General features: G+C 41.0%; 1 protein-coding gene across 5 annotated transcripts in view; it reads left to right on the forward strand.

The window, feature by feature from the left end:
- The window catches only part of LRP5 (LDL receptor related protein 5), a 129,133-nt gene that overhangs the window by 66,865 nt on the left and 34,868 nt on the right, over window positions 1–27,400 (forward strand). For all 5 annotated transcript variants that reach the window (XM_039728323.1, XM_039728324.1, XM_039728325.1 and 2 more), the window contains 2 exons: window positions 145–541; window positions 1,033–1,204. In XM_039728323.1, the coding sequence (XP_039584257.1) occupies window positions 145–541; window positions 1,033–1,204 (569 nt within the window). The remainder of the gene's footprint in view (window positions 1–144; window positions 542–1,032; window positions 1,205–27,400) is intronic.

Here is a 27,400-nt window from a genome sequence, read left to right on the forward strand (position 1 = left end):
GTATTTTCATGAAAGCTTGATGTCCTTATTTAAGGAAATCTCTTCTTGTTACAGCGACAGTAGCAGTTCACAGCCTGCTGTGCTCTACAGAAATCGTCACATCAGTACCAAAGGAAATGATGCCATGAATGCTTTTCTCCCCAGGTGCTGAGGAAGTCCTGCTGCTCGCCAGAAGAACTGACTTGAGGAGGATTTCCCTGGACATGCCGGATTTCACTGACATTATTCTGCAGATAGACAACATCAGACACGCCATCGCCATCGACTATGACCCTGTGGAAGGCTACATCTACTGGACTGATGATGATGTCCGGGCCATTCGTCGGGCCTATCTCGATGGCACTGGAGCCCAGACTCTTGTGACCACGGAGATCAACCATCCAGATGGGATTGCTGTGGACTGGGTGGCCAGGAACCTCTACTGGACTGACACTGGCACAGACCGCATCGAAGTGACGCGGCTGAACGGGACGTCGAGGAAGATCCTCATCTCAGAAAACCTAGATGAACCTCGAGCCATAGTGCTCAATCCTGTAATGGGGTGAGTTTGGTCCTTAGTGAGAGCCCTGGGGTAGGTCTTGGCATCCAGCTTATGGTCTGCTGAAAGTGAAAACATGCAAATTGCAGGATGATGCCTGTACCGTTTGTCAGATATTCAGGAAATTACTGGTTTTCCCTTGATTCATCCCTTTAATAACTGTGTACATAAAAGGTGACTTCTAAATATATTGTTCCTCAATGAACCTATTCATTGGGTGTTTGCTTGCATTTTCTTTTCTCTGTGTCTTCAGTGTTATCCTAGCTATGAAGGAATTGGGCCACTGCATATTTTCAGTAGTTTAATTTATTTACTGCTCAAACTTTATATTGTCTTCACTGATTAATGTTTAAGCTGGCTTGTTTGCTGCTGTTGGGGAAGCAAAAAAGCAAATTCTTTCAAAAGCAACACAGACCTTAACTTTTGTCTTGCCTGTTACATGCATTAACTGTGCCCTTTTTTTTTAAATTTATTTTTGTTATTTTTATTTACAGCTACATGTATTGGACGGACTGGGGTGAAAGTCCAAAGATAGAATGTGCTTATTTGGATGGCTCAGAAAGGCGAGTTCTGGTGAATACTTCTCTTGGGTGGCCTAATGGCTTGGCCCTGGATCTTGAGAAAAACAAGCTTTACTGGGGAGATGCAAAAACAGATAAAATTGAGGTGAGTAACAGAGCCATACTTGGGTGCATTTGTAGGAAACAAGTGCAGTTCTCATATGCAGCTTTTCTTGGGTATGTTTACCCATTTTTGGAGTAGTCTGTTTTTTCATTAATATTAAAATGATACTTAGCATAACAAGACATATTTGAGAAGAAAGGAAGTACATTCATGTGGTTCAGAAAATTTCTGCAAGAAATTGTATGTTTGTTATGCCTACATTGCTCCAAGTATAATTTAATTGCTTGAAATCTCAGGTTTTACCTGAGGCTTTTGCAACAAATTGGGACACTCAGGTAAAATTTGTTTGAAAGATGTTTTGGCTTGTCTGTGGTGCTTGGAACCGCTATCTAAAATTGCTGGATGCAGAAGACAGTGCAAGGTTCTTGTACAGGAGCCAGTGGATATGGAGGCCCTGGAAAGCCATATTTCAGGATGTTAATAATTATGTGATGTCCAGATTTGTGGACAGGAAGTAATTTTTAATGTGCCTACTGCTTTGAAAACAATACAGGCAGTCTGTGCCTGAATTTGAGGAGGGAAATTTCTACCTTGGTCACGGCCTGCAAAATCAATTGAGTTTTAATGTTGCTTGGGGTAGTAGCATATGCAGTATTTTTTGATAAATAATTTAGATAGACTTTGAGGAATGACTGCTTTCTAAAGATTTTGCCATCAGGAAGAGAGGAAACTAGACTGTCTGCTAGGTCCAGAAATTTAACTTCAGTGTTTGGCAGTAGCTAATACTGGGTTTGACGACTGCCAGAAAGATCCTGTCTCCGCTTACCTTTCAGCTTGCAGGACAGAGAACATTCCAGATGCCACCTTTTATAGCTGGGGTTGCCTTTTGTTTCCTGGGGTTAAGCAATCTGTTCAGTCTGTCTTACTTCACTGTCAGGCAGCAAATCCAGCAATCCTGTTTGGTTTGACATCAAAGTCTAGGAAAACCAGAGAAACCAATGTAAGGGCTTTTCATTCACTCTGTTTTTCTTTCATGCTACTCTACTGGCCCTAATACACACAAAACCTCACTGTGTGTCATTTGAGGTGGGGCATTTCCAGTTTCACTTGCTGCTGCAGTCATTCAGCATAAACTCATTTTCCTGTGCTTGTGTTTTTTTGCCAAGAGCATGCCATTTTAGTAGCAGCCACTGTGTCTCAGTGATTTGTTCTGTATGTATGTATGTTGCATCCACAGCTTGTCAGAAACAAAAATCAGCTGACTTCAAGTTGGGGATACATATTTATATTTTATACTGTAGTTGACCCAGCTGGGTATTGGGATTTCTCTTTTTTCCCAATAGACACCTAAAACTACCTTGAAGCATGTTACTAGATAAATTTAGTTTCAGTTATCACCTAAAATCTGCATAAATGGGATGGTAGATAGTAAGCTGTAACTATTTTGTAGCTTATTAAGTAGCCAAAGAAGACAAAAAAGCTGATGATGTTTTGGGTGGTTTACTCTCTTGCTGCACTTCAAGGAAGGAGTTCTTGCTTCATCTTAAACGACGTTCAGATTTATGCTGAGTGCTCCTGAAGAAGGAAGTCTTGCAACCCAGTATTTTGCCCCTGCACAGTCCAGAAAGTTGCACTCTGCTGCTGCATTGTGCTGCAGAAGGCAAAGAAGGTGCTGCCTTGTCTGTGCAGAAGATGGGATCCCAAATTGCTGTTAGATGGTAATTGAGAATTGCTTTCATCACATGGCATGCCTTCAGCTGCTTTCTACACAGAACAAAACATGACAGTGAATGTAGCTTGTGCATATTTGTGTGTGTCTCTGCTTGGTATTCTGCTCTGGCTTCTGGTATTCTAGATCTGCAGGGAGTCATCTTACTCTCACTGGGAAGGCCTGTTTGAATTTAAAATTCTTAAACGGTGAATGAACTTTGTACAGCTTGGAAATTCGATAGGCTGAAGGCATCTGTCCTGTTTTTCCTGGACCTTGGGTCTGAAATGCCCTGTGAATGTCCCTGGGTGTGTGGTTTGGTTTCAGGGGTGGTTTTGTTCAGTTCTGGTAACACACTGTGACATTACTTTTTGGTGCACTCTTCCTCAGTTAGAATGATCTATGCAGAGCTGTTGAGGGTACACCAAGCATCACCCTAGACCAGGAGATTGTTTTATTTGTGCATGGAGAACTTCACAGGGTGAAAGCAGCAGTTACCCTTTCCTGTCAAAACCCTTTGCTAACCTTCCCATCTGCAGCATTCAACTGCAACACAAAGGACCCAGTCACTTTGCAAGCAGTTTGCATCCTGGAGAAACCACTTGGCAAGGCTTGTCAAAATTTTGTGTGACAGGAGCCTACAGGGCTTTTGCTGCAAATTTGGCACCCTGTGGCAACACTGTTCCCAGGTTTTAAGTTTATTTTTTAAAATTACTTTGACAAAGAGTATGGCAAATAGAAAATAGATAGCAAATTTTGAGTCGTGTCTGTCAAAATCATGCTTGTCCACACAGCTTCAGCTACAAGTAAAGGGCATGGATTAATCCAACTGAACTTTGGATTTTACTGGCAGAGAAAAGTTACTTTCCAGGAACAAACAGCAGATTAATAAGGATTACAGGATTCCAGCAGAGAGAGAAGCAAAGGCCCACGTGTATAGTTTCCTAATTCTTCTCTTAAAAAATTTATGGCAAGCCAGGTTTTCCCATGTATTATTTCTTCAATATTTGCTTAAAGTGCCTAAGGTATAGTTGCATAATGAGCAATTATGAAATTTTCAGCTGCCTGTCATTATGTATGCATTTTAGTTGAGCTTGTGCAATATTCTTGGAATAAGCATTCAGCAGACTATCCCTTCTGGCAGCTTCCCCTCATTGCCCTCTTCCCTTTCCCCTCTCTTGACAAATGTCCTTCATTTGTTTTTTTTTGTGGGAGATCCATAATCACATAACTATCACATACACAATAACATATCACATACAGTAAGTCTTTGCAAGTTTATAGGGTGTTTTAAGTCAGCACTAGATGATGATCATGGAGCTCACTAGAATTTCTTTCCCAGGTGCAGTTGTGTGGGCTGCCCTTGAGTTTTCAGGAAACAAGCTTTATAATTAGTGTGTTGTTGATCTCATTCTGAATAAATAATGTAAAAGGCTATTTGGAACAATTTGCAACTTAAATATAGGAGTGGAATTTGTAGAAGTCAATTGTACTGGGGAGAAAAAAAATAATTAAACTAACTTAAAGCTAGTTTTTCTAAACAAGTCCAAGTATACTTAACATATTATACTTTATTTTCCAGTTACTTGACCTAAAAGATGCCGTGTTTAGTTTATACATGAAGCATTTTCTCATAACTGATACATTTTTTTATGTGTGTGTTTCATTTTTCAGCAAAGGATTAAAACAACCTATGCAATGTAATAAACTACTTGGAAGATATTCTATACTGGTTTACTGAAACAGGCAAATCTTACAGGGAGAAATCTAATTTAAACTTATTGCCACATGCTAATTGGCTGTAAAAATCTCAAAGCATTGTTTTCTATAAATATAAATGCATTTCAGAAGGCCTAGTTTATACTTATATTAATGTAAATAATTCCCACACTGCATATTTCTATTAATATATGAGAACAGAAAAGTTGAATGGATATAGAAATAAGGAATGCAGGATCTCTGTAATTGAAAGAACAGATCTACAATCTTAGATGAGTCTAAATAGGCAGGTGCATTAATAAAATGACTTTGACTTATGATAGTAAGGGAGCCTTAATTTCACTGGGGTTTTTTGTAACTTTTCAGTGACATTCGATTTAATTTAAAACTCTGGCAAAGATATGTTATGAATTGAAGCTTACACTGTGGTTCTTAGATGAATGAGATATGTATCTCCTATACTTATTACTGCATCCTATATTTTTTACTTCTGATACAAATTGATAGATTGCATTCTTTCCAGCTGCAAGTGCTGCATATGTGAAGTGATATGCACCACATGATGTTGACATACAATGTGTTAATGTTGAATAGCACATGTCAGAATTGGGCTGGCAAACCTGGTGCTCATCCCCACAGTTCATAGAGCTCTGTTCAGCTCTGTATTCCTGCAGCTCCTTTGGATGCTGCCACTTCTGGTTTTGTGTTTGCAATGCACTGCTCTTCTGACTGGCATTAAGCTATGCCAGTGAAGAAGTGACATGTTTGTGGCTGTTGGATATGTTTTTTTGTTGGGGATTGTCTGTGTGGTTTGTGAGCATTATAAACCTCTGTGCTGTTATTAATCTGAAGTAGCTGTCAGGTGTAAAAGCCATAATGAGGGATGCAGGACTCCAGGCAGCTCTTCCAAATGCAGTTTATTCCGCTCTGTGTTTAGCTTGAGAAACCGTGAATGCTGTTGTAGGTGGATGGGGATTTTTTTATTTCACTTGAAGGGAGCTGAGGAGCTGTTCAGCCAACTTTTATCACATGAGAGCTCTGTTTGTAGCAGTGTCCAAAGATCTGGTATATAACCAATTGTCTTTTAAGTTTCTGGAGGGGTATAATCTGTACTGGTGAGCTTGAGACTAGATTCAGACCAGGAGCCACATGGCCATTATAGAATAGATAGAAGGAGTCATTTGGAGGAGGGATTACCTTAAAATGTTGTTACAGGGTTCTTTTTTTATTGAAAGAGTTAAAGTAATGCAATTGTCTGCCTGGGGGGGGTGGTAGAGTCACCATCCCTGGATGTGTTTAAAAAAAGACTGGATGTGGCACTCGGTGCCCTGGTTTAGTTGAGGTGTTAGGGCATGGGATGGACTCAATAGTCTTGAAAGTCTCTCCCAGCCTAGTGATTCCGTGAATTATGTGACAGTTTCTAGACTTTGTTAAGACTGATGATAAATCAGTTTGCTTTTCCCAGAGGGACTTTTCTGGGGTGGAGCACAGACTTTCAGGGAGGGAAAAGAGCTGTATCTTTGACTAAAAGAAATTCTATCTCTGCAAAATTATATACAGCCTCACAGGGGTGTGCACCTGTAGGAAGAAGAAGGAAACCTGGCAGCCAGGGGAAGAGGATCTTTATTCTCTCTTGTTTAAGAATCCCCACTATCTCATCTGTCTCTTGGCTGTGCTCTGCTTGCAACACCAGACTCATCACCAGATTTGGGGTCAGGAGTAAGGACCTTAGTTCAGACTCCCAGGGATATCTCAACTTCCTCTGCAAGGAAGAATTTTCTGCTCCCGCATATTTGGAATGATTTTGACTAATTTGCTATCATAGAAATGCTGTTGCAGTTTGTCCAGCCTTGTACACACCAGGCTGTAGTGTGGAGCAGACTGCTGAGATGACACACAATGATCTGTAATGTTCAGCAGGTCAGACTAGTGAGTGATTTCAGATCTTAATGGCTTTTAGTGAATTTAAACTCTTCTGAGTCTGTTACATGTTTCTAAACCCTGAACTGTGGTTCAGGATTTCCTGGTGTGATACTACCTCTTTCTGGAACACAGAAATAATGCCAGCCTCTATCTGCCAACGAACAATGCACATATCCTGTTCAGGAGCACAGAGCCTTCTAGCTCCACTCTTCTAATTACAAGATCAGTTTGTCTGTGTTTTGCTTACTGCTTAATTAGGCATTTCAATATGTTATTTTATACCTTGCACCACATGAGCTTTGTTTACTTCTAAGAGGACTTTTGCCAAGTGTGGGAGCTGTTGAAGAAAGTCAGATCCAGTTTCACAGAATTAGATGTTTTAGATCAGAACAGAAGAGTCACACCTTTCTGCTCTAAGCTAAGTAGAAAGGAAGTGCTCACAGAGCAGCAGACTCATTGACCAAAGGGAAGAAGATAAACTTATGAAAGTGAATTTCCTCCTGTCCCTTTTCAGTGTTAGCTGCCAGGTGAGCTTGCATCTGAACCCTGAGCAAGTGAAAGGTATGACAGTGTTGAAGAAGAAAGTGTTTATTATAAGGAACACACCCAAGCTGTGGCTGGTTCCATCCTGTGTTCAGCAGTGTTGCTCTTGGAGATATATAAAAGTTTCCATTCTTCAGCAAAATTTTCTTGAGAAAACTTTTTTCTGCTGTTCTGGATGGCATAGGATGGGGGGGGATGGTGGAGTGCCTCTGCAGGTGAATGATGACCTAGACTCAATTAGTTTGGTCTCTATCACCTTTTGGCTGAAATGCAGCAGCCCAGTTGACAGGGGTGTGGGGGCTCCAGTCCTCAAGGTATGTACCATGTCTCCTTGGCAGCATGAGGTGCCATGAGCATATTCTTAATTCTTTAAGCTGGCATTTCCCAGATAACTAACTACAAATCAAATTCAAGATGCCAGTTCTTTTCTTCACAGCCTAGGCCATACATATGGAAAAGGCAGCTACGTGTCTGAAGTGAAGACTGTTGTCTGGGCTACTGTTGAGCATAAATGGATTTTCCATAATAAAGGCGAATCTTTTCTGTAGTAAAGAGAATTTTTTTCTTAGAGGTTGTGCTGAGATACTGGATTAGCCTTCCCTCTTTCCCCCTTCCCCAATTTTCAGGAATTGAAAAAACATCAAGGAGTTCTGTTTCTCTGTTCCAAGTGCAAGGTTCATATTAGTTGACCTTGCCTTCAGCATCATAAATAACCAGAAATTCTCATCTGCAAAGAAGTAGAGCAAAACCAGCCTTGCAGCAATACCCCATTGTGTAGAAGCAGTTGCAGCAGGGACTTCTTGTCCCACCTCAGTGATACAGGAGATGATGTGACCTGTGTTAGTCATGTCACTTAATGCACTAGTAGAAAACTCTCAAATAATGTTTTGATTGAATGAAATCCCTCCATAGGATGGTTTTGATCAAACATTCTCATCAACTTTTATATGCCCCACTTGGTACTGTATCAAATAGCTTCAAAGTGAAAAAAAAATACAGTTTAAATATTCCTTTGAGTCTTTCCACTCTCAAATTTCTACCAGTATGAACTTACATTAATCTATAACAATTTGTGATTTATTAGAGCTGCTGTATTGCCATAAAACCCTCTAAATCTTGTGTAATTAACCAGGAACTCTTTTGTTTTGTAAACTCTTTTAAAGGGGCAACTTAAAAAAGAAGCAACTGACAGGCAGTTTCTAAATTTGGTCTTTGTGGAGTGCTCAGAAATTACTTCTGTATGTGCAGCTTTAGCCATATTTATTGAGAGGAAATCCTGAGGATGCATTAAACTACAAAGTTGAAGAATTATTTGAATTTTACATGTTTGGGGCTCTCCTTTCTCCCTGAAGAATTATTTTTAGGCTATCTAATTTCAAATCACCCTTTTCCTCTTGCTAGGGAGAGAATTCTGCTTTACTTCCACTGCTGGGATCAGCTTCCTGTATTTGAAAGGGGGATTTTGTATGTAGTGGTACAAAGGCTTCTGTACCTGTGGAGTGTGGAAATGAGCCCTCCTTTAAGAGAACCTGATGTATATTCTAGCACAGAACAAGTATGTGTTTTTCCAATTGCTGAGAAAAAGTTGGCTTTTGTGGGAGTTGGAGTAACTTTGAGTTTGTCAGACTAGCAGGTAGGATAGTTGAGAGGCTTTAACTTGGCAACCTTCTCAAGCTTACTGGCTGTATTGTTTGCCAATAGCTATGAGTGATTGCCTTTAAATACTGTTACCTTTTATGGTTTAATTTTCCTACTTTCTTCTGTATTTTCCCGAGAAAAATGCTGAATTTGCCATAGAGCTTACCTCTAACCTAGAGGGAAGGTGATTTTTACTGCCCAGGAGCTGTGATCTCATGAATAATGGCTTATACCAGTGTTGGAAGAGACTTGTTTCTCTGATGGTTTGAAGATAGTTGATTGCCAATATGCCATGGTTTGGTAGTTAACTTTTCACTGCGAAAAAAGTCCTCCCTCTGCTTTTGATTGAACCCTTTCTTAGTGTTTAGTGACCTTAGGTGTGAACTTCTCAAATGAAGAATACAGAAATATTTTTGCCACAAACACAAATTCCAGTCTCCTATTTCAGCTTTGTTGGGTCATTTTTTAAGGCCATCTGCATTAGTGCTGGTATTTCACAACACCACAGAACATCATATTGGAATGTTCCAGATGGATTGTCTTGAGCAACGCTGGGAGGGCAGGTGATGGTACCACAGGGGCCTGTCAGCACAAATTTCTGCAATTTTTGCTTGTGAAACACATGGAACATGGATGCTGTAAGAAACAGGAAACCTGGCTGGGCTGGCCTGGTAAGGTTCCCATGCTTCTGGAGAGCTCATGCTACAAATAAAGGTGTGGAACTTGCTTTTCATGCCACATCTTATTAGTGAAATTTTGAAAGCTGTCAGTACCATTTTTAGACTCATATCATCCAGGCCTAAGGAGAGAGAAATCTAACAGACACAGATGACAGCCACCAGCAGCCTACCCTAGTTCTCCCAAGGTTGCCTGCAGTGGTGGGAAATTTTTCTGATAAATGTCGGTAGTGTGGATGAGACCAAAGGTTTTTGTGTCTATTTATCCTTTCTAAAAATTCTTCAGTGCACTGATGGGATAGCAGTCACTCAAAGGAAGACTTCCTTTGCTTGGCTTGATTGACCAGAGTCATTCTGTGGGAAAGGATGCTAACTTATTCTAAACTGGAGGTGACCCTGGCCTTTTTGTGAGCAATAAAGACATAATAGAGGCCCAGTTAGGGTTCAGCGGAACCCCCACAGCCATCTGCACACTTCATTGGCAGAAGTGGCTTTCACTTGAACTTGCATTTGACAAGTGTTTTCTGTCTCTTTCTCATTCAGAAGGGTCCTTCAAAGCCAAGTAATTGAAATGCTTTCACCCCTCACTCCTTTTTCTCCTTCCCCCAGACTTGCTTAAATTGCAGGGCAACTGGCATTCAGTGTTAAATGGGTAAAAATGCATCCACTTCCAAAGCTCCCACTTTCTTTCCCTTCCCATAGGGAAGTTTCTAAATAAAAATCCACCCTCTTTTCCACACTCTCCAGCACCAGCTTCATAAAGGAAAAGTTGGGGGGAAGAAGTGTTTCTGTTGCAAGACGCGTACCGTTTTTCTCCCTCCCTCTTTTTTTTTCCTGTTTTTTTTTTTTTTCCCCCCTCCTCATCAGGCTGGACTTTTTGAAATGAAACACAAATCAGGTCTCTGGAATAAAAGGTTGTGAGTATGCCTTGTGGCATTTGGAATGAGGCTATTCACTGCCTGAATGACTATAAATAGAAAGCAAGGAGCTGCGTATTTCTCAGTTCAGACTCCCTGCAAAGAAGCGCCCTTCCCAGTTAAAGGGTGACTTTTTGAAAGAAGCCTTGTTCCTTGAGCTGAATTGAATTGCTCCAGGAATTCTTCTCCTTGCAGCTTGCATAAAAGGCGTTAATCTCTAATTTATTTCTCCTTTTAAAAGGCAGTGTACTCCATCATAAATGTATATTCTTAGCCATGTTGCCAGATATGCCTGTCATGTCTGTACAGAGTTGCATGTAAAAAAATTCTGAGTGCAGAACATTGTTCTGGGCAATTTTTGTGCCTGAAAGCCTTCATTTTTGGCTCTGGGCCAGCTGTCGGCTCCCTTTTTATCTGGTATTCATTCTTTAGTGAGAAGGCTAAATTAGCAGCACTCAGGTTTTTGTGGCTTTTTTTTTTTTAAGGGATCGAGGAACAGAATGGGAATTGTGATTGATTTTTATAATAAAAGATTTGATTCTCCCCGCACACTTGTGATGTTGCCGATGGTAAGAGCTCCCATAGGTTACTGTTGCAGCTCTGCAGACAATTTGTTTGGCTGATTTGGCTGTTAAAAAATGCTGATAAATCTCCCGTGTTGTGCAGTTATGTAAATGTAGTGCAATCATTTTTCTTCTGCCTCCCCTTTTCAGAAAGACTGTGGTGTTGAAGAAAGACACATAGTAGATGGGAGGAAAATGTTTGACAGGTTTGTGAGTTGGCAGTGTTAAAGATCCTAGCACTCAAGCTGTTGGATTGGCTTTTTCTCTCTTTTTCACCCCTTTTTTCTTCCCCTCCCTTTTTTTTTTCTTTTTCTCTTCCCCTTTTTTCATCCACTAATTCCCCTTTTTTATCCTAACACAGTGGTGTTTTGTGTGGTGTTATTTTGAAAGCTGCTTCTTATTTTCTCCTCAGACCTTTTGTTTCACATTTTTTTCTAATTTCAAAAACTAGCAAGGGCAGCCTTTCTCATAGTCTTCTTTTCCCTGTTCCTAGTTTTTAAAGAATGGGTCTATAGATTCTTTGCATTGCTCTTTCCATTACTTATGGAAACCTAGCTGTGTGAGTGGTTTTTCTCTTCTTTTGTTTAACAGAGGAACTAAAAGGTTGACAAATACCTTGTTTTTTTAAAGCCCAGCCTGTGCATGGTTTCCAGTGGTTTTTGCATTAGTGCTAATGTAAAAATGAGAGCAACAGCAGACAGGAAATAAGGGGAGCAGTATGTCAGTGCTGTTCACATTTCTAGTAGAAGGGAGGAAAAGCAGAAAAAGAAATGTGCTCTTCAGCAAGACCAGAAAAGCAGTTTTAAGCAGTTGCCAATCAGACTAAGGAGATAAGAGATTCTACCATATTTAATTTCTTTGTAGTTTTCTAAATTGTAAATTTCTTAGCTTAAAACTGATAGTCAATGCCAATTGATTTTTTAATAGCTGGACAAATGAATAGCAAACTTTGTAGAGAAATACAGTCAAGTTGGTAGTTTCCTTCTCATGGTTCTGACTATTGGGACATCTTGATCCTTGTCATTTCATCATTGGCATTTTGCCCTTATAAATCCCCTTGAGCAGAGCTCTTAGTTTAGAAATGCAAGTGATTGCTCAAGTGATACTTTATATTATACTTTCCAGATTAAAAAAAACATGCATTTTTTGCTAGATCAGCTATTGCATTGGTTTATTTTTAATTATGTTGCCCACTAGTTCATGGTTATATGAAATTTTGGATCACGTATTTTTAAATTTATTAGTAAGATTATTTTTTGTGTTTAAAAGTAAAACATCATGATTTGTAAAATGGGTGGCAAGGACAGAGTGCATTTTTCTCCTAGTTATGGATCTGGTTTTATTCCTTTGGATCTGCTTTTATTCCTTGTTAAAATATCAAACTTTTTGGGCAAATTTAAGGCAAGGTGAAACTTTCCAGGAAGGACATCATTAGAACCTAGGTAGTTGTTTCTAATGTAAAACTGGCCTCCTTTTTGTCAAATATATTAATATTTTAGTCTTATTTTGAGAATCCCAGTGCTGTCACCTAGCAGTGAAGCACTGGAGAGGCCCTAGGCACAAAAGCTGTGTCCTTGGAGAGAAGTCAGGTGAGATCTGTCTCTAGGAAAGTAGAAGTGGTTTTTGTTGCTCTTCCCTGGGGTTCCTCCTTTCCAGGCTGGTTGAGGCAGTGAGGCTGTGGGCCCAGCTACCCTGCTGTCACCTTCCATTCCTGTGGCCTGTCCCTCCGTTCAAGGCGCCAGCAGTTAACACAGTTCTGCATCAGCAAAGTCCCCAATGCCTCTTGAGAACATCTCAGAATAGATCTTTGTTTTATCAGATAATCAGAATTGGCAAACTCCATGCCTCAATTTCACCTGTGTCTGTGATGAAAGATCTGGTTTGGTTTCAGGTCTCGCTTCCCTTAGCAGTTAGAAGGGTTTTACAAATTGTGCTCAAACCATGTCGATGGTCAGTCCTCCAATTCACCTTCTGGCCCTCTCTGCTCTCATATGTGAATGTTTCTTAACCCAGAAACCATGGCTGTTTGTCTCAACCAAATTCTCTGCTACCTGTGACCAATAAAAGTGATGTAATTGCCTTTCCCAGTGAGGTAAGATAAAAACAAAAATGTTTCTTTTATTTTAACACTGTTTTTACAGAATCCTTTTGTGTTCCTTTGGTTTTGTCTTTGCTTTACTTTTCTCCAGTCTGACCCTGTGAGGCAGCAGTATAGTTAGCTCCCGTGGCTCCAGCTGCATTCCTGTAGGAGTCGGGAGGTTTCTGTGTCTTGTGTGTAACCAAGATGATCTGTTCACCTCAGCCACATCTGGAGGCATGGCACTGTTGTCTGAGGTGATACAGAAAATCCTTTCTTAAGAGGTACTTGATGTGCCTTGTATGTGTATGCAGACTCAGAAGGATCTGGGGTTAGGAAGGAATATTCCCTGTGATTTGCTGTCCAGCATGATGCATGGTCCTGTTCCTGTTAGCACGGTGTAGAAGTGGGAGCTGTGCATCTGTGTGGCAGTGTAGGTGTCATCCACTTTGCCTGTGGCATGAGGATGGGTGACATTCAGTGCCACTAGAGGGACCTCAGTGTGGAGCAGTGTATGAATTTACCTGGACTCCATGTTCTTAAATGGTTTGGAGATGGGACATCTGTGAACCATTTGATGAATTGGTGACTTGGCAGGTGTCAGGTTTTTTTGTTGGAAGGGAAAACAAGTTGTCTTTCTTTTTTGAAAAGCAGTTCATGCTCTTGTCATACAGCAGCATAGGATAATGTACATATATCTTGTTCTAACTGTATAACCCTTTCTGAACACTCAAATTTCTGGTGCAGGTTCATACTCAGTGGGAATAATAGAATACCCAAGTCTGTTGTTAGGTCAGAATATTAATGGGTGGCATATTACTAAATCAAAGCAGCAGAAATGGTTTAAAGAGAAGCTGCAACCAGCAGCTGAATGTAGAGCCAGTACTCCCTGCATGTAGCAACATGAAGCAGGACCTGGACTGAAAGCACAGAAATGTGTCTTTGATAAAATGCAAGTGAAATATTTGTCATGAGCATTAAAAAGAGAATTGTTTCGGTTTGTTTGCACAGCTCCCACAAAAATAACGTCAACTTAAGCAAATTTTCAACACCCAGCTTGTCACTGCCTGGACAGCTTGTGTAGAAACCACTGCAGCTGGGAAATCTCGTGCCTGTGAATTTATGCTTAGATTGGAAGTTACTCTTGAAGGCTCTGCTGTGCTTTGGAAATTTCTGTTAGTTCAAACTAAAAAAAAAGTACAAGAAATGTACATTGCCCTGCTGAATTCCTACTTAAAAATGGAAAGACCAGCCTGAGGTTTGACATTACCTTAGCAATTCAGAAATGTTGGGCACAGAAGAATGAGCAATTAATGCCAGATTCCCTGGGGAATCTTGGAGGTGACAGAGGTCAGAACCAGAACTTTCTGAAGATTCTCCCAGAGGAATAATTGCAAGACTCCTGGGTTGGGGGTTTGTTTTTGTTGTTTGTTTTTTTTTTTCTTACAGGCAGGTTGTGTTCAGCAGAATTGGGGGTTTGGTTTTGTTGTTTGGTTTTGTTTTGTTTTTTTTTCTTACAGGCAGGTTGTGTTCAGCAGAGGTTTAATAAGGTCCAGCTTTGGATTTTTTCCCCCTAGGGAGAAGACTGTATTTTGCAGCAACTTTCTAGAGCATCTTGTGAGGCAGTGACACATAAGTACTTCCCATTTAGAGAAGGATTAAAGTTTGTACCACCCAGTTCTGCAAAGTTGAAGCACTCTTGTGAAGGGCAGTGATGTTCCCTGCTTGACTTCACAGATTATTGAATTGAGACCTTAGGTGACCTGCTGGGAGATGGTCAGATTTGGGTCTTGGGCCAGGTCTAGGAGTTGGGCAGGTTAGGAGTGTGGAAGAAGTCGTGCCCCTCAGCCTGTGTGAGGGCCAGGGAGGTCATTTGCTCAGAGCACTTGTGTTATCCTGAGAGAATCATTGCTCCTTCCTTCAGCATGAGATGTTCCTCTGCTAGTGGGTGTTTCTGGCAGAGCTGCACCGCGGAAATCTTCCAGCATAAAGGAGATCCCCAGGGGACAAAAGTAGGTGGTACTTGTTCTGACTTGCTGCAAGACTTTTGGCTGAGCATTTCAGCATCTTGTGCCCCTGTGGTGGAAGAAGGTTAGTGTTTTCCAGCTTGTAAAACCTTACTCATTCAAGGTCTATGAAATGCTACATAAATGCAAACTTACTGTTGCCAGCAGATGAGATTTAAGGTATCTTTGCAGAGTGCCACAGCCTCTCCTCTGGTCTCTGCTCTCTCTTCTCTATGGTTTGACTTATGCTTTTAATGTTCTGATCTTGTGAATCCACCTTAGAGGACCCAGCACCAGACCAAATGTCAAAATTGTTCTCGGTAGAAGCATTTGCCTTTTGCTTCTGGCATGGCCATACAGGCAGGCAAAGCAACATTGTGTTCTCCTTGTCCTTGACATTTTGTAGTCATGCCATTGTGGAATGTGGGTCTGTGGACTTTGTATGGTGCTCATGCATGAGCGGGGTTTTGTTTTGGTGTGAACATAGCGCCCTTGGGACAGTTCTACCTTGTCTGTCTCCTGTTTGTTCCCACTATGGGGCAGTTCACAGGGAGGAGGAATCCTGTGTGTCCCACAGAACCAGTGCACCTGATGTCAGCCCTGTGTGGTCAAGAGCTTCTCATCCATGGTTTTTGTTGTCTTCTACTTCTGACATTTACAAGACAATTGTCCTTTTTTTCCTCTTACCTTCATTTTCATAGTTATCAGCTACCTGTTGATTGTGCTACAGTGTATGAAAATCAGTGCTGGCCGTTGCCATTTTTAAGAACACAGGTCGTATCAGTCTGTGCCTTCATTATCTATTCCTGGCTTTTGAAAGTTTGGATTTCTGACAGTAATAAAGCACCCAGTAGCACAGGACAGCTTTGTCAGTGCAAAGTTCAAGTTGGTTTTGTTGGTGGGTATCCCATCTTGACAAAGAAGCTGAAAACACATAACAAATTATTCTGAAAAGATGAAAGATTACCAGTGAGGTTTTGGAAGGGGAAAATGCTGAGGTCAAAGATAAATTGCTGCTATAGATTGATAGTAAAACACAAATTATTTAGTGATGGAGCAGCAGACAGACTTCTTGAACATGTCTTGTCTCCAAAGTGGAGTGGGATACTCATGTATCCCACATGAGTTGTGAGTAATTTATTTTTCTCCAGATTAAACTTGGTACAAATGCACATTTTTCTGTGCCAAAACAAGCAGTTGTACAAGAGGATGAGGAGCCCCTTTGCATCTCTATGCTGTTAACATCTGACAGGTTTGTGTCAGCACATGAGATCCCAGCAGTTTATTCCAATAATATCTGGGGCCTTGCTTGTCTTTGAATTTTTGAGCAACAAATCCATTGGTGAATCAACTTGAGAATCACTTTTAGCCTTTTTTAGTCTTTTTTTAGCCTTGGTGATTTAAAGTAAATTGACTCGAGCTTTTACATTGGAGACCCCAGCAGAGAGTGAAATGAAATTCATTTCAGTAACTTCTCAGATATCTTCTGCTTTGGAGAGGTGAGTACTAGACAAGCCAAAAGCATCACTCTTGTCAACTTCTCACCCTGGTACCTTTCCAAATAAGTGGGTTAAAGTTTTCACCTTAGCTTTTTGCAATTACTTTTGTGTCCATGTTGCAGCTTCTTTTGACAGCTCCTTCGAGAACCAATGGAGTAGGCAGTGCCAGCTGTTCAGTCAGGGCATAAAACAGAGTCTCATGTGTTGAATATAGAGTTGGAACTCTGACATAGGCATTAAGATACGGGCAGTGGAAGGTCATAGGAAGTCTCCTATCTATGATCAAACCAGCTTCAGCTTCCTTTTTGAGAGGAATTTCCTCAAAATAACTAATAATTTACTACATAACAGCTGCATAGTGCAAGCATTTCCAAAATTTGAAATATTTTATGTGTGGAAATGGCCAATTCTTTTATAAAAAGAATTGGGGTTGGATGTACTGAACAAATTCACCACAGGCAGTCTTTGAGCAAATTACTTGATTTTTTTTCTCACAATTGACATGAAATTGGCAAATATAAACACTGTGATCCAAGCCAGGAAACTGTGTTATCCTTCATCTAAACAAACAAACCAACCTTCCCTATATCCAGAGAAACTTCTCAGACGATAAGCCATCAAGTCTAAATACAGTCCCAGATTTAAACAGGAAACTGATATTTTTGTAGTCACAGTGGCTGCCTCCTCCCATGTCCTCGTGCTCAAAACCCCCAAACATTTCCAATAGATATATGGAATGCTTGTTAAAGATGCTGTTCTTTTAAGTCAGCTTAGTATCTAGGGGTAAAAATTTCATTTTTTTGGGTCTGTTTCAGTGCTCTGTCTTGCTTTCAGCCACGTTTACTAAAACCAGGGGAAGAGGTTCTCCATGAGCCTGCACCTCTGCTGACACACAGAGTGCTCTGTGCATCCCTGTGACCTGGCTTGTCATCCTTGCTGCCAGTGAGCTGGGAACTGAGGCTCAGACATGGCCTTGAGCCATTTTCTGTAGCAGGTGAAATGTGTTTGATGTGTTCAGCTGGGGCTGCCGCAGTGCCAGGCACACGGGACTGGGGGTGTCTGTCTGTCCTTACCCTCTGCTCCGTGGTCACTGGGGTGGTGGGAGAATGACACAGATGAGTCCTGTCACCCCCCAGGGCTGTGAGGTTTTGTTCAGGTGGTTTTTGCAGTCTCTAAATATAGCAGTAATTGCAGGAGCTTTCTTAGCTAAGTGAGTGATTAGAATGTGCTGCTCACTGGGCAGAGGAAAAGGCTTTCTCACACACCCACAAGTGCAGAGCACAGTTCTGGCACCCAGAGGCATCCAGGTTCTCCGTGATTGTCCATGAACCCTCTTCCTCCCATAGTTCTGCAGTGTATCTGGCTGTGGGTGCTGAGAGGTCTGCAAAAGTGCCTTTTCTACCAGATCTGGAGCATTGACACAATCATTGCTCTCTCTCCTCTCTACTTTCACCCTCATAACTTCTTTCCACCAGAATATTTTAAGTAACTGGTAAAAACTTAGTATTGAATAAATATGAAGAGAGAAAGCTATACCCCAAGCAGATCTGCTCTGTAAAGGAAGTTCTAGAGAGTCCACAAAGTATTCTGAAAAGCTCTTCTCCCCTTGTAAATAGTGTAATTTTAAAAGATCCTGATGTCAAAAGTAAATGGTTAAATGACACTAAGAGGAATTTGTGAAACTGAAATTATAAAAGCCCCTGCAGCTGGGAAGCAAAACTCAGTTTAGCAAGACAGATTTATTTTCCAGGCTTTTGTACAGTAAGACCTGGTACATGGTTATGCTTAAATTTACATGGGAGTGAGCTGTGTCAGAAACTTCATTTAGTGGTGAGTTTGTTTTTATTTTCCAGAACAGTTATCTCTATTTTGGGTACTAAGTACTTGACCCTGGTGTCTAGCACTGAGCTATCATTTTTCTATATTGTGGAGATGCAGTTTCATTTTTGCCTCTGGCATAAATGCCTAATTTCAGGATTAAATAATTGCAATAATTTGTACATTGACTTTGAGGTTCTGAAGGGAGAAAATAGCAGTGCAGCAGTTTTGTGGTCTCAGCATTTGGAATAAGAAGGAGTAACAGGAACCATATATAGTCCCTTGATTAAATATTTTGTATTCCTTTTAAAAACATGTTCAGCTGACCCTTCCCTTCAACTTTGTCCTTTCTACCCTCTTATCCACCATCTGTCAAGGATGTAAAACTTACATCCTTATTTTGGTAGTTCCTGTGTGATTTTTTAAAAATGTATGCGTGGCAGTGTCAATCTGGAGGCAGCAGTGGCTCCTGTGACTTCACTAATGCTGCCTTAACCACCCATGTGAGCTGGAGCAGCGTGTGGTGCTGTCCTGACTGTTCCTTGCATGCAGCGTGGGGATAACTGATAGCTTTCTGTAGTAAGTGTTTGGATCCATGCATGGAAAGAACTGAGAGAGAGGCTAAGCACTGGAGTTTGTGAGTGGAAAATTGACCTCTAGTTAGCCTTCCCCTTCTTCTAAGTATACACTGTGTTTTGTTTGATAGTGGAAATCTAATCCTTTGGGAAGCACAAATTCCTATAACAGCTCTGATATGTATAAATAAACCCATATTCCTCATTACAAACAACATCAAAGCAATCACAGTATGGATTAAAATACACAACCCACCCTCCTCCATACTAATATGCAGCAATGCAGAGTTCAAATGAAGCCATTAGCAGTATCTCCAAGTATTTGGCAAAAGCAACCACACTTGTGTAGCTACAGGCGATGAAAGTCCCTACTACAAAAAGGGAGGGACAGGGGGAGTAGCCTGCATTGATCTAATTAGTCAATGAAGCACAAAGAATGTAAAATCTCATTATATATCACCAGGAAGATTTGGCTTGAGAAGTAAAGAATATGAAACTGATTTGTCCATGGGTGGGTTATTAGTGTCTTTGAATCTTCCAACAGGAAACAGGATTTCTGAAAACATCTTAGAAACATGCACATGCACATACATGCACACACAGAGGAATATATATATATATATATATCTGTATATATATGTGTGGATACATAGGCACATGCATACATATAGCCAGATCCTGAAACTCCTCAGCCCTTACCCAAGGTGTGTTTTCATGAGACACTTCCTGATATGGAGAAATTGAAGATTTTGAATTTTTAATTTATTTTTTTTAATTTGGATTGCTGATGCCAGTCATGGCCTGAAAGCACAGTGTGTGGGTGTTCCAGCGTTACTAAACCCAGACCTGGGGTTTGTCCCATTGCCCCTGGCGGTGCAGCTCATGCATGTAACAGCTCTTCTTCCTAAAGATCTGCTTAAAAATGGAGACTTAAAATGACTTTTTGTAGCTTGCTTTTTGCCCTTCTATTTGAAGCCTTTCAGGGATTCATGTTACATTTTTGGAATTTCTCTGAAACCCAGGGTAACTTAAAACATTTATATTTCCATTTAGGCCAAGTTTCTGTCCCAGTCAGTGTCTCCCAAAAGCTGAAGATACAAGTAAAGTGCCAAATAAAAACTACAACACATCCCCCCCATCACCAAAGATTTAAAAATCAGCAAAAACAACCCCAAAAAACCACAAACCTAGCACAATACACAAGCAGCCACCCACAAAGCCCCAAAGCTAAATAGCTAAATAGACAAAACAAAAGGGAAGAGGAAGAGACACAAGCACTGAAATGAAGAGACTAGTTCAGTCTTGCAGGTGGCCAGTAGCAGGAACAAAGGAAGAAGTCATCCTACTTCTTCCTCACAAAGTAAAACAAAAAGTCTCCGAGTCTCCAGAAGTTTGTAGAATCGGGAGGGATGGCATTTGGAGAAAATGAATGTTAACACTGCAGTGCAATTAGTGATTTGGCTCTCAATTGCTTACTTTTTAATAAATATTTAATGTTGGCTGTGTTCCAGCTGCATTCTGCTCTGCCCCAGCCATAGTAGTATAGGCTCATTTTTGTTGGCCACTTTTGCATCTGTCCACCCTGGTTCTGCTTTGCTCCTTTCGCTTGAGCTCTGCTGCGACAAAAGCTCCCTACCTAACTCATCTTCTGACAAAAGTTCCCTGCCTAACTCATCCTCAGCTCTGGCTGAGGGTGTAGTGTGGATTGTGGTCGTATCAGCAGTGACTTGATGAAGAGGAGAAAGATGTTGTGGCTCTCAGTAGTCATGGTGAGCACAGTCAGATCCCACCATTCTGACTGGGTGCTGCCTGCAGTAAACTGGCAAAAAGATCTTCCTTTCTCCCCAAAACAAGCAGCGCATAACTGCTGGTCCCTCTCAAATACTGCTAACCCTCCAGGCCCCATCCTGAGTTATTTCTGAGCAGTGACCACATTTGCCATGTTCAAATAGGGTCTAAAACCAGCAAAACTTTGTGTTTAAGTCCAGATATGCACAAAGAAGATATGTGCATCTCCACTGTTGACAGTGGCATTGAGCTACACAGGGGTTGTTGATGCTTCACAGCTACTTTGAGAATTCTCTGCTCAGTGGGGAAGGATGCACTAGAACACAGAGCAGCTGCAGTGCAAGGTATTTTCTCTTTTCTGGGACTAAATCCCTGGTTGCCATTGCCCTGTGCCTGTCCACAGCTCATTTGTTTCTGAACATACAAGTCTGCTTCCTCTTTCCAAAAGCCAGGTGATTAGAATTAACTCCCAGAGTTGAAAGAGTGCAGGTTTTTCAGTCTGTTTCAGAGTTGGAAGTCTGTTAGGTGGTTTTTGGCTTGCAGCTCCCCGTTGCCATTGTTCTGTCAGCAATGGTGAAGGCACTGGGAGTGCCTCAGTGGGAGATACTGCACAAAGGAAACTGATGAATTGGTAGGTAGAAATTAATTATTTTCACCAAGTTATAAATAAATAAAAATAAAATGTGAGCAGACAGAAAAACACATGTGCAGGTGGACATCCAAGGACCAGGTTTTTGATGAGGCAAGTCTCATCCCTGAAACACACCCTTTCATTCTGTGCTTTCCATAAAGCCAGGAGTGCTGTGCAAGGTGTAAGATTAAAAGGATAGCTGGAGCTAAAGGAGGAATGCTGAGCCCTTTTTGGAACAGGACTAGAATGTTTCACAAGTGTGGGGGCCCTGCCATTTGAACCAAAGGCTAAATCTAACTTCAGAAAGAAGTTGAATATTTGTGTCCATTTGCAGGCCTGCAGGCTTGGTGGAGATTATAATGAAAAAAAAAAAAAACATTGGCAATTACTGAGGTTGCTGAATGAGAAATTACTTAAATACCATGCAGGATTGGCAGAGGTCTGTGATAAAGGGAGAGGGGGTATCTCCACAGCCCAATCATGTTTTAGCTGGTACTGGGAGCTTAATACCTAGACCCCTGCAAGTGCCATGTTTTCAAGACCTGGATCTCAGCCTTCATTCTCTGGAGCTGGACTTGACCCTTGAGTGAGAGGCTGGAGGGAATGGTTTCTACTCATGAGCTATGAATGCAGCTCAGTGTCTCATTTTGAGTATCTGCTGTGCTCTTGCAGCAGACTTCTTAAATGAAAAGGCAGAAGGTAGCTAAAATAGACTGTCTAGCCTTTTTATGAGCTGCTTTGTTTTAAAGTTGGCTGTAGGAGTGAGTGGAATATTAGCTGTGGTATGTTGAGGCAGCCTGCATCTTGACCACACCGCTGAAAAAGTGTGCTCAAATACTTAGTACAGTTTGCAAAGAGAAGACAGTGGCTGCAACACCAAAATCAGATGTTACACTTCTTTTTTTGTTGTTTATTCCATTGCAAGGAGTGACCTCTTAGAGGAGAAGCACTTTTGCATTGCCCGTGTGTGCACTCGCAGAGGAGGTGTGTGAGCCTGCAGACACTGGGGGAAACAAGAGCCATGAACAGGGCACTGGGAGCCACTGAAACCATGGCTTTGGTTGGGAAGCTCTCCCCTGCCCCCCGGTTGTATGCTTTTTCAAGAATTCAAATGAAAAGGCAGCCAAGTCATTTGCTTTCGTTAACCACAAGCTCTAGGAAGAGCAAATTTAAAGAATGCAAAATTTCTTAAAATTAATGTAAAATAAGAGAAGGGTAATAATATATCTGAGGATTATTTGTTGACTAGTAGAGTCTTCTCCTGACACTTCAAAAGCTGGGTCTGATACCCATGTCTCAAACTATGATCACAAGAGTTCCCTGAGCCCATGTAGTACTGAGAAAAATATTTGTTTTTCTCTTTGGTAACACTCTTTTGTAGTCAAGAAGTTTTTTTCATTAGTGTCAAAATGACTTTTAGATCCAGGACATGCTTGGAAGTGTGAAGTCTCGTGCTAGTCTGACATGTGGCATGCAGGTTTGCCCAATTACAACAATTCCTCAGATTTTTCTAATGTGTTACAGTGAAGTTTTTCAATTGAATGAATCCACACAGATATGACAAAAAGTCTTCTGTAATCTGTGATGATACTGCAGATTCTCTTCCTCTTGTATTACTAAATATTTTGTCAAGTGTATGAAAAGGTGTGGGGCTATGAAGAAAAACAAGATTTCGGAGTGGGTTGTCACCTATTTTTATTTCAGAATGTGCTTACAAAGACTATCTAGAAAGATGCAGCTTTAGGCTACATGTGGGAGACTTTACTCCTGTGAAGTAGTAATTACCTTTAGATAGCAAAACCAGACAGAAATTTTACATTGTTAACTATTCATAACCTTTAAGCAACACTTGGAAATATATCTGAAATCTAAATTTACCCTGTTAGTCTAAGTTCTGAAGTACTTTTTTTAATCTGGAAAAGAAATTAGAAGTTCTGTAATTTGCCATGGTGCAGCTTTTTTTCCCCCCCTTAATCTAATTATATCAATCTTAACAAAAAAAAAAAAATTAAAATTTTAAAAAAGATTTTTTTTTTTCCCTCTTATGGTTATGTTTGAGACTTACTAACATAATTGTGCCAAAACCAGGGATGAAGTTTCTTGTTTTATAACAGCGTTGCTGTTTTCAGGGTTAAATTTTAAAAAAGCTTTTTTTTTTCCTCTTATGGTTATTTTTGAGACTTACTAACATAATTGTGCCAAAACCAGGGATGAAGTTTCTTGTTTTATAACAGCGTTGCTGTTTTCAGGGCTGGCAGATTGTCTGTTCACAATGGATTCCATATGTGCTGGAGACCACAAAGTGAAGGGATTTACAGAGTGCAAGCTGGAGTGCAGCTAGTGGAGGTGGGAAGCCCTCATCTCCTTGTTTTTTAGTTTAAAAGGGCTTTATTGAGCAGCAGTCACAAGCATCCCAGAATGGCTGATGCAGGAAGGGACCTCTGGAGGTCATGTCCAGCCCCCACACTCAAGCAGGGCCAGCTAGAGCTGGCTGCCCCGAGCCCATAACTTGTGATTATCTCCAAGGATGGAGACTCCCCAGCCTCCCTGGGCAGCCTGTGCTATGGCTTGTCAGCCTCGCAGTGACAAAGTGTTTCCTGATGTTCAGAGGGTATCACCTGGGATGGACTCTGAGTTCATTGCTGCTGGTGCTGTCACTGGGTACCACTGAGAGAGAAGTGGTATGGCTCTGCATTTTTTACTCCTTTCCTGCAGGTATTTACATACATTCAGGAGATTTTCCCCCGAGCCTTCCCCAGGCTAAACAGATGCATCTCCTTCAGCATTTCTTTTCCATAAGAAAGATGTTAATCACCTTTGTAGCCTTTTGCTGTACTCACACCAGCACATCCCCATCTTTTTGTGCAAAGGAGTGTGGAACTGGACACAGCACTCCAGGGGAAACCTCATCAGTGCTGAGTAGAGGAGGATTGGCTCCCTTGCCCTTCTGGCAGCACTCCCCCTGATGCAGCTCAGATTACCATCACCTTCCTTGCAGCAAGGGCACATGTTCAGCTTGGTCTCCACCAGGACCCCCAGATCCTACTCTGCCAAGCTGCTTTCCTGCTGGGTGGCACCCGCATGTGCAGGTGCCTTGGCATTGTTTCTCCCCCACTGCAGGGGGAGGAACAATTTGGTACAGTCTGTGTAGACTGTCATTGACCTTGCCACAGAAAAGGCTAAGTGAAAAAGTGCTGTTCTGTGGGCCTCGAATTCTGCACAGATGCTTTGTCCAAGGGTAATTAAGCTGCCTGTATTCCTAAGATGTAGTGTGCATTACACTGACAAAAATAAATGAATGACCAATAGATGTAGTTCTTTACCATATTTCCGTCATTTTAAGCACTTTACACATTTCAGTTGTTTTGGAAGCCTGAAACTGGAATGCAGGAGAAGAATGTGCTGTTCTTGTGTTTCAGAGTGGCTCAGTCTTAGGTTGCTTTGCTTCACCTGGACTTTATTCACACAGCACTATAGCTGAGAGAGGACAGGACAAGTTTCAGGTTCTACACTGAATCAAGTTCTTCGTCTATCTGGCTGCACAGCCACAGAAAGGCATGTGCTGGCATAGGAGGAAATGAGAGCAAGCTGCAAAGTTTGATGTGTAGGAAAGGTTCTTGAACTCTCTCTTCCAGTGGCTGAAAATGATCATGAAGTTGCTGGGCTATTGTGTAATAAATTATAACCTCAGCTGTGTTAATAGAGGCAAACGAGCATCCTAAACCTTTACTGCTGGCTTCAGTTTTCTCAAGTGGAGCCAAGCATTCGCCTGGGGAAAAGGAGATTTAACATTTCTTTTAGATACCTGTGGAACAACACGGACTTCTGTAGCTTTTAATCCAAAGCAAGAGGATAATCAAATTTAAGAACTTTTTCCTAGGCATAACAAACAGTGTTGCACTGTTTGCAATGAAATCCAGGAGAACCAGTTTTTTGTATTCGCATACCCCTCCAGAAGCAAGCAAAGAGAGCTGGAAGTCTTCATATGCATTTCTAGAGGTACTAACTTGAGAAGAAATAATACTGTTCAAATTACCATACTTCAGTTTTTCTTGGCTGAAAAATCCTAAGATTCCTTTTTCTTTTTGCACAAAAGTATTTTCAGGAAACATTCTTTGATTATGTAACTGTTTTCACAGAAACAGCTTTAAACTAATTTTCCAGTAGAATATGATTTCTAATATTGGGTATCTGACTCCTGAGGAGACTGCTGTGAATACCCTTGCAACATCTTTCATTTCTGCCATTGGCTTCTTCTGAGAAGCTGAGAATAGACTTGTCTCTAATTCCTTAAGAAATGAGAAAAAAGTTTGCATTGCCTTCATTCTGTGTTACTGAGATGAACTGCTTTTCTTTGGTTGTTTTGTTTTGTTTAAGCATTAGTTCAGGATTTCAGGAATTTCATGCAGAATTTTATAATTTTTTGTGTATTCTTATAGGCAGCTTACTGGTGATTCCTTAAAGCTTTTTTGTTGTCAGAAGGTCCATCAGTTTTAAATAAAGCTTAAGTATGTGTTTCTGATTAATTGAAAACTTTCTGTACAAGTATTGACAAGTAGACTGGTAACATGACTGCAAGTAGTTTTGTTTAATTTTGAATATGTGATTTTATACTGCTTAAAAAAAACCCCAAAACAACCAGCAGTGTTATGCCATATATTCCTAAAGATAATGACATGAACAAGTGCATGGCAGGGTTATGTCTTTATGTTCCAACACTTAACATTCTATGGAGTTGCTTTAAGAGATGAAAGTTGCATCCAGGCTGGATGCTGCTGTGCTCACTGCTGCACATGGATGTCATATTTGGTGGAGTTCCTTCAAAGCCTGGAGTATTGGACAGCAATGGCTTGGCCTTTTCACCTCTTAGTTCTTTATCTCTTGAAAGTATTATGAACCAGAAATGGCATGTCCAGTCTAGAAGCAAACTCTGTCTACTGTTAATGTGAGTTTTGAGTTGGCAAGAATCAGTTCAAGCTTTCTCTCCTCTTGCACTTGAGAGTTGTATTGTTTGAACAGAGTCTCCTCAGCAAGGAGCGGTGGGTGTAGCTGCTGATCTCCTGTGATCCCTCTCTTTCCTTTAAGAGCCTGAGTACCTCCTAAAATCATATTTGACCTTGGAGGCCTTGAGGATTCCAATTTGGAGATTCTTCTCCTCCTAGTTAGTATCAGTAGGTAGGAAATACTTTCCTCAGATGATCATTTCTAGTCTTTCTTTCTAAGTTAGCTTTGCTTCGTGCTCCTTTCAGGATTTCCTATTAAATTACTGAGTTAGAACTTTAACAGGGCATATGGGCTGAGGCCAAATTCCATCTGGTACTAGCTTCTAACTCCAACAGTGAACCAAACCAGGTATCTATAGGAGAAGCTGGGTGTGCATATGCTATTTACCTGAATAACTCTCTCACCTTTCAATTATTTTTAAGCTCAGAGGCTTTCCCTTGACGTGGCAGGGCAACAATTGGTCCATATAGTTTGGGTGCCTGGGAGATACAAGTTGAGTCATCAGCATTTCTGCCTTTGCCCTTTACCTATATTAAAATGCACTGTTAGAGGAGTGTGTTGTGGCTCACATGAAATTCTTTATTGGTTTCATCTACTACTCCATCACTCTTGCTCTAGCCTGAGCTGCCATGGGAGCAGCTGCTTGTCTGCTACAGAAAGAACACCTTTAGAAGTAAACATGCTTGCAAAAACAAGCCCTCCAATCCAAAACAGAGAAAATGTTGCTGTTTTCAGTTACTGGTGCTTCATTGTCCTTCTCTTGTAAATCCAGTCTCCTGTAGTAGCAGGTTTTCAGTTGTGCTGCCCTTCAGGGAGGGAAATACTGCCATTAATTAATTATTTTTAAAATGTAGGTTTCCCATCCCCACCTCTTTAAAACTGAATCCTGCTTTTCTGCTGATAGGTTGTTAAATGAGGACATTTAAAAGCATCCATTCTTGCAGGTGTAGTGCCATAAATGGACATACCAGCTAATCTAGAGGGTTTATTGTTCAACCTTTGGCTTCCAGTGGAATTTCTGTGCGTGACTCTTGTGGTGGCTTAGGGCATAAGGGATCATTACTGTGCTCTTTGAAGCACTGCATGTGCCTAGCACGGTGGAAGAGCTACAAGTGACTTCAGATAATTGCACTGTGGTGAGGCTGAGAAAAA

The sequence above is a fragment of the Passer montanus genome, unplaced genomic scaffold (genome assembly GCF_014805655.1).
Source record: "Passer montanus isolate IOZ18808 unplaced genomic scaffold, ASM1480565v1 scaffold65, whole genome shotgun sequence".
Classification (NCBI taxonomy): Eukaryota; Metazoa; Chordata; class Aves; order Passeriformes; family Passeridae; genus Passer; species Passer montanus.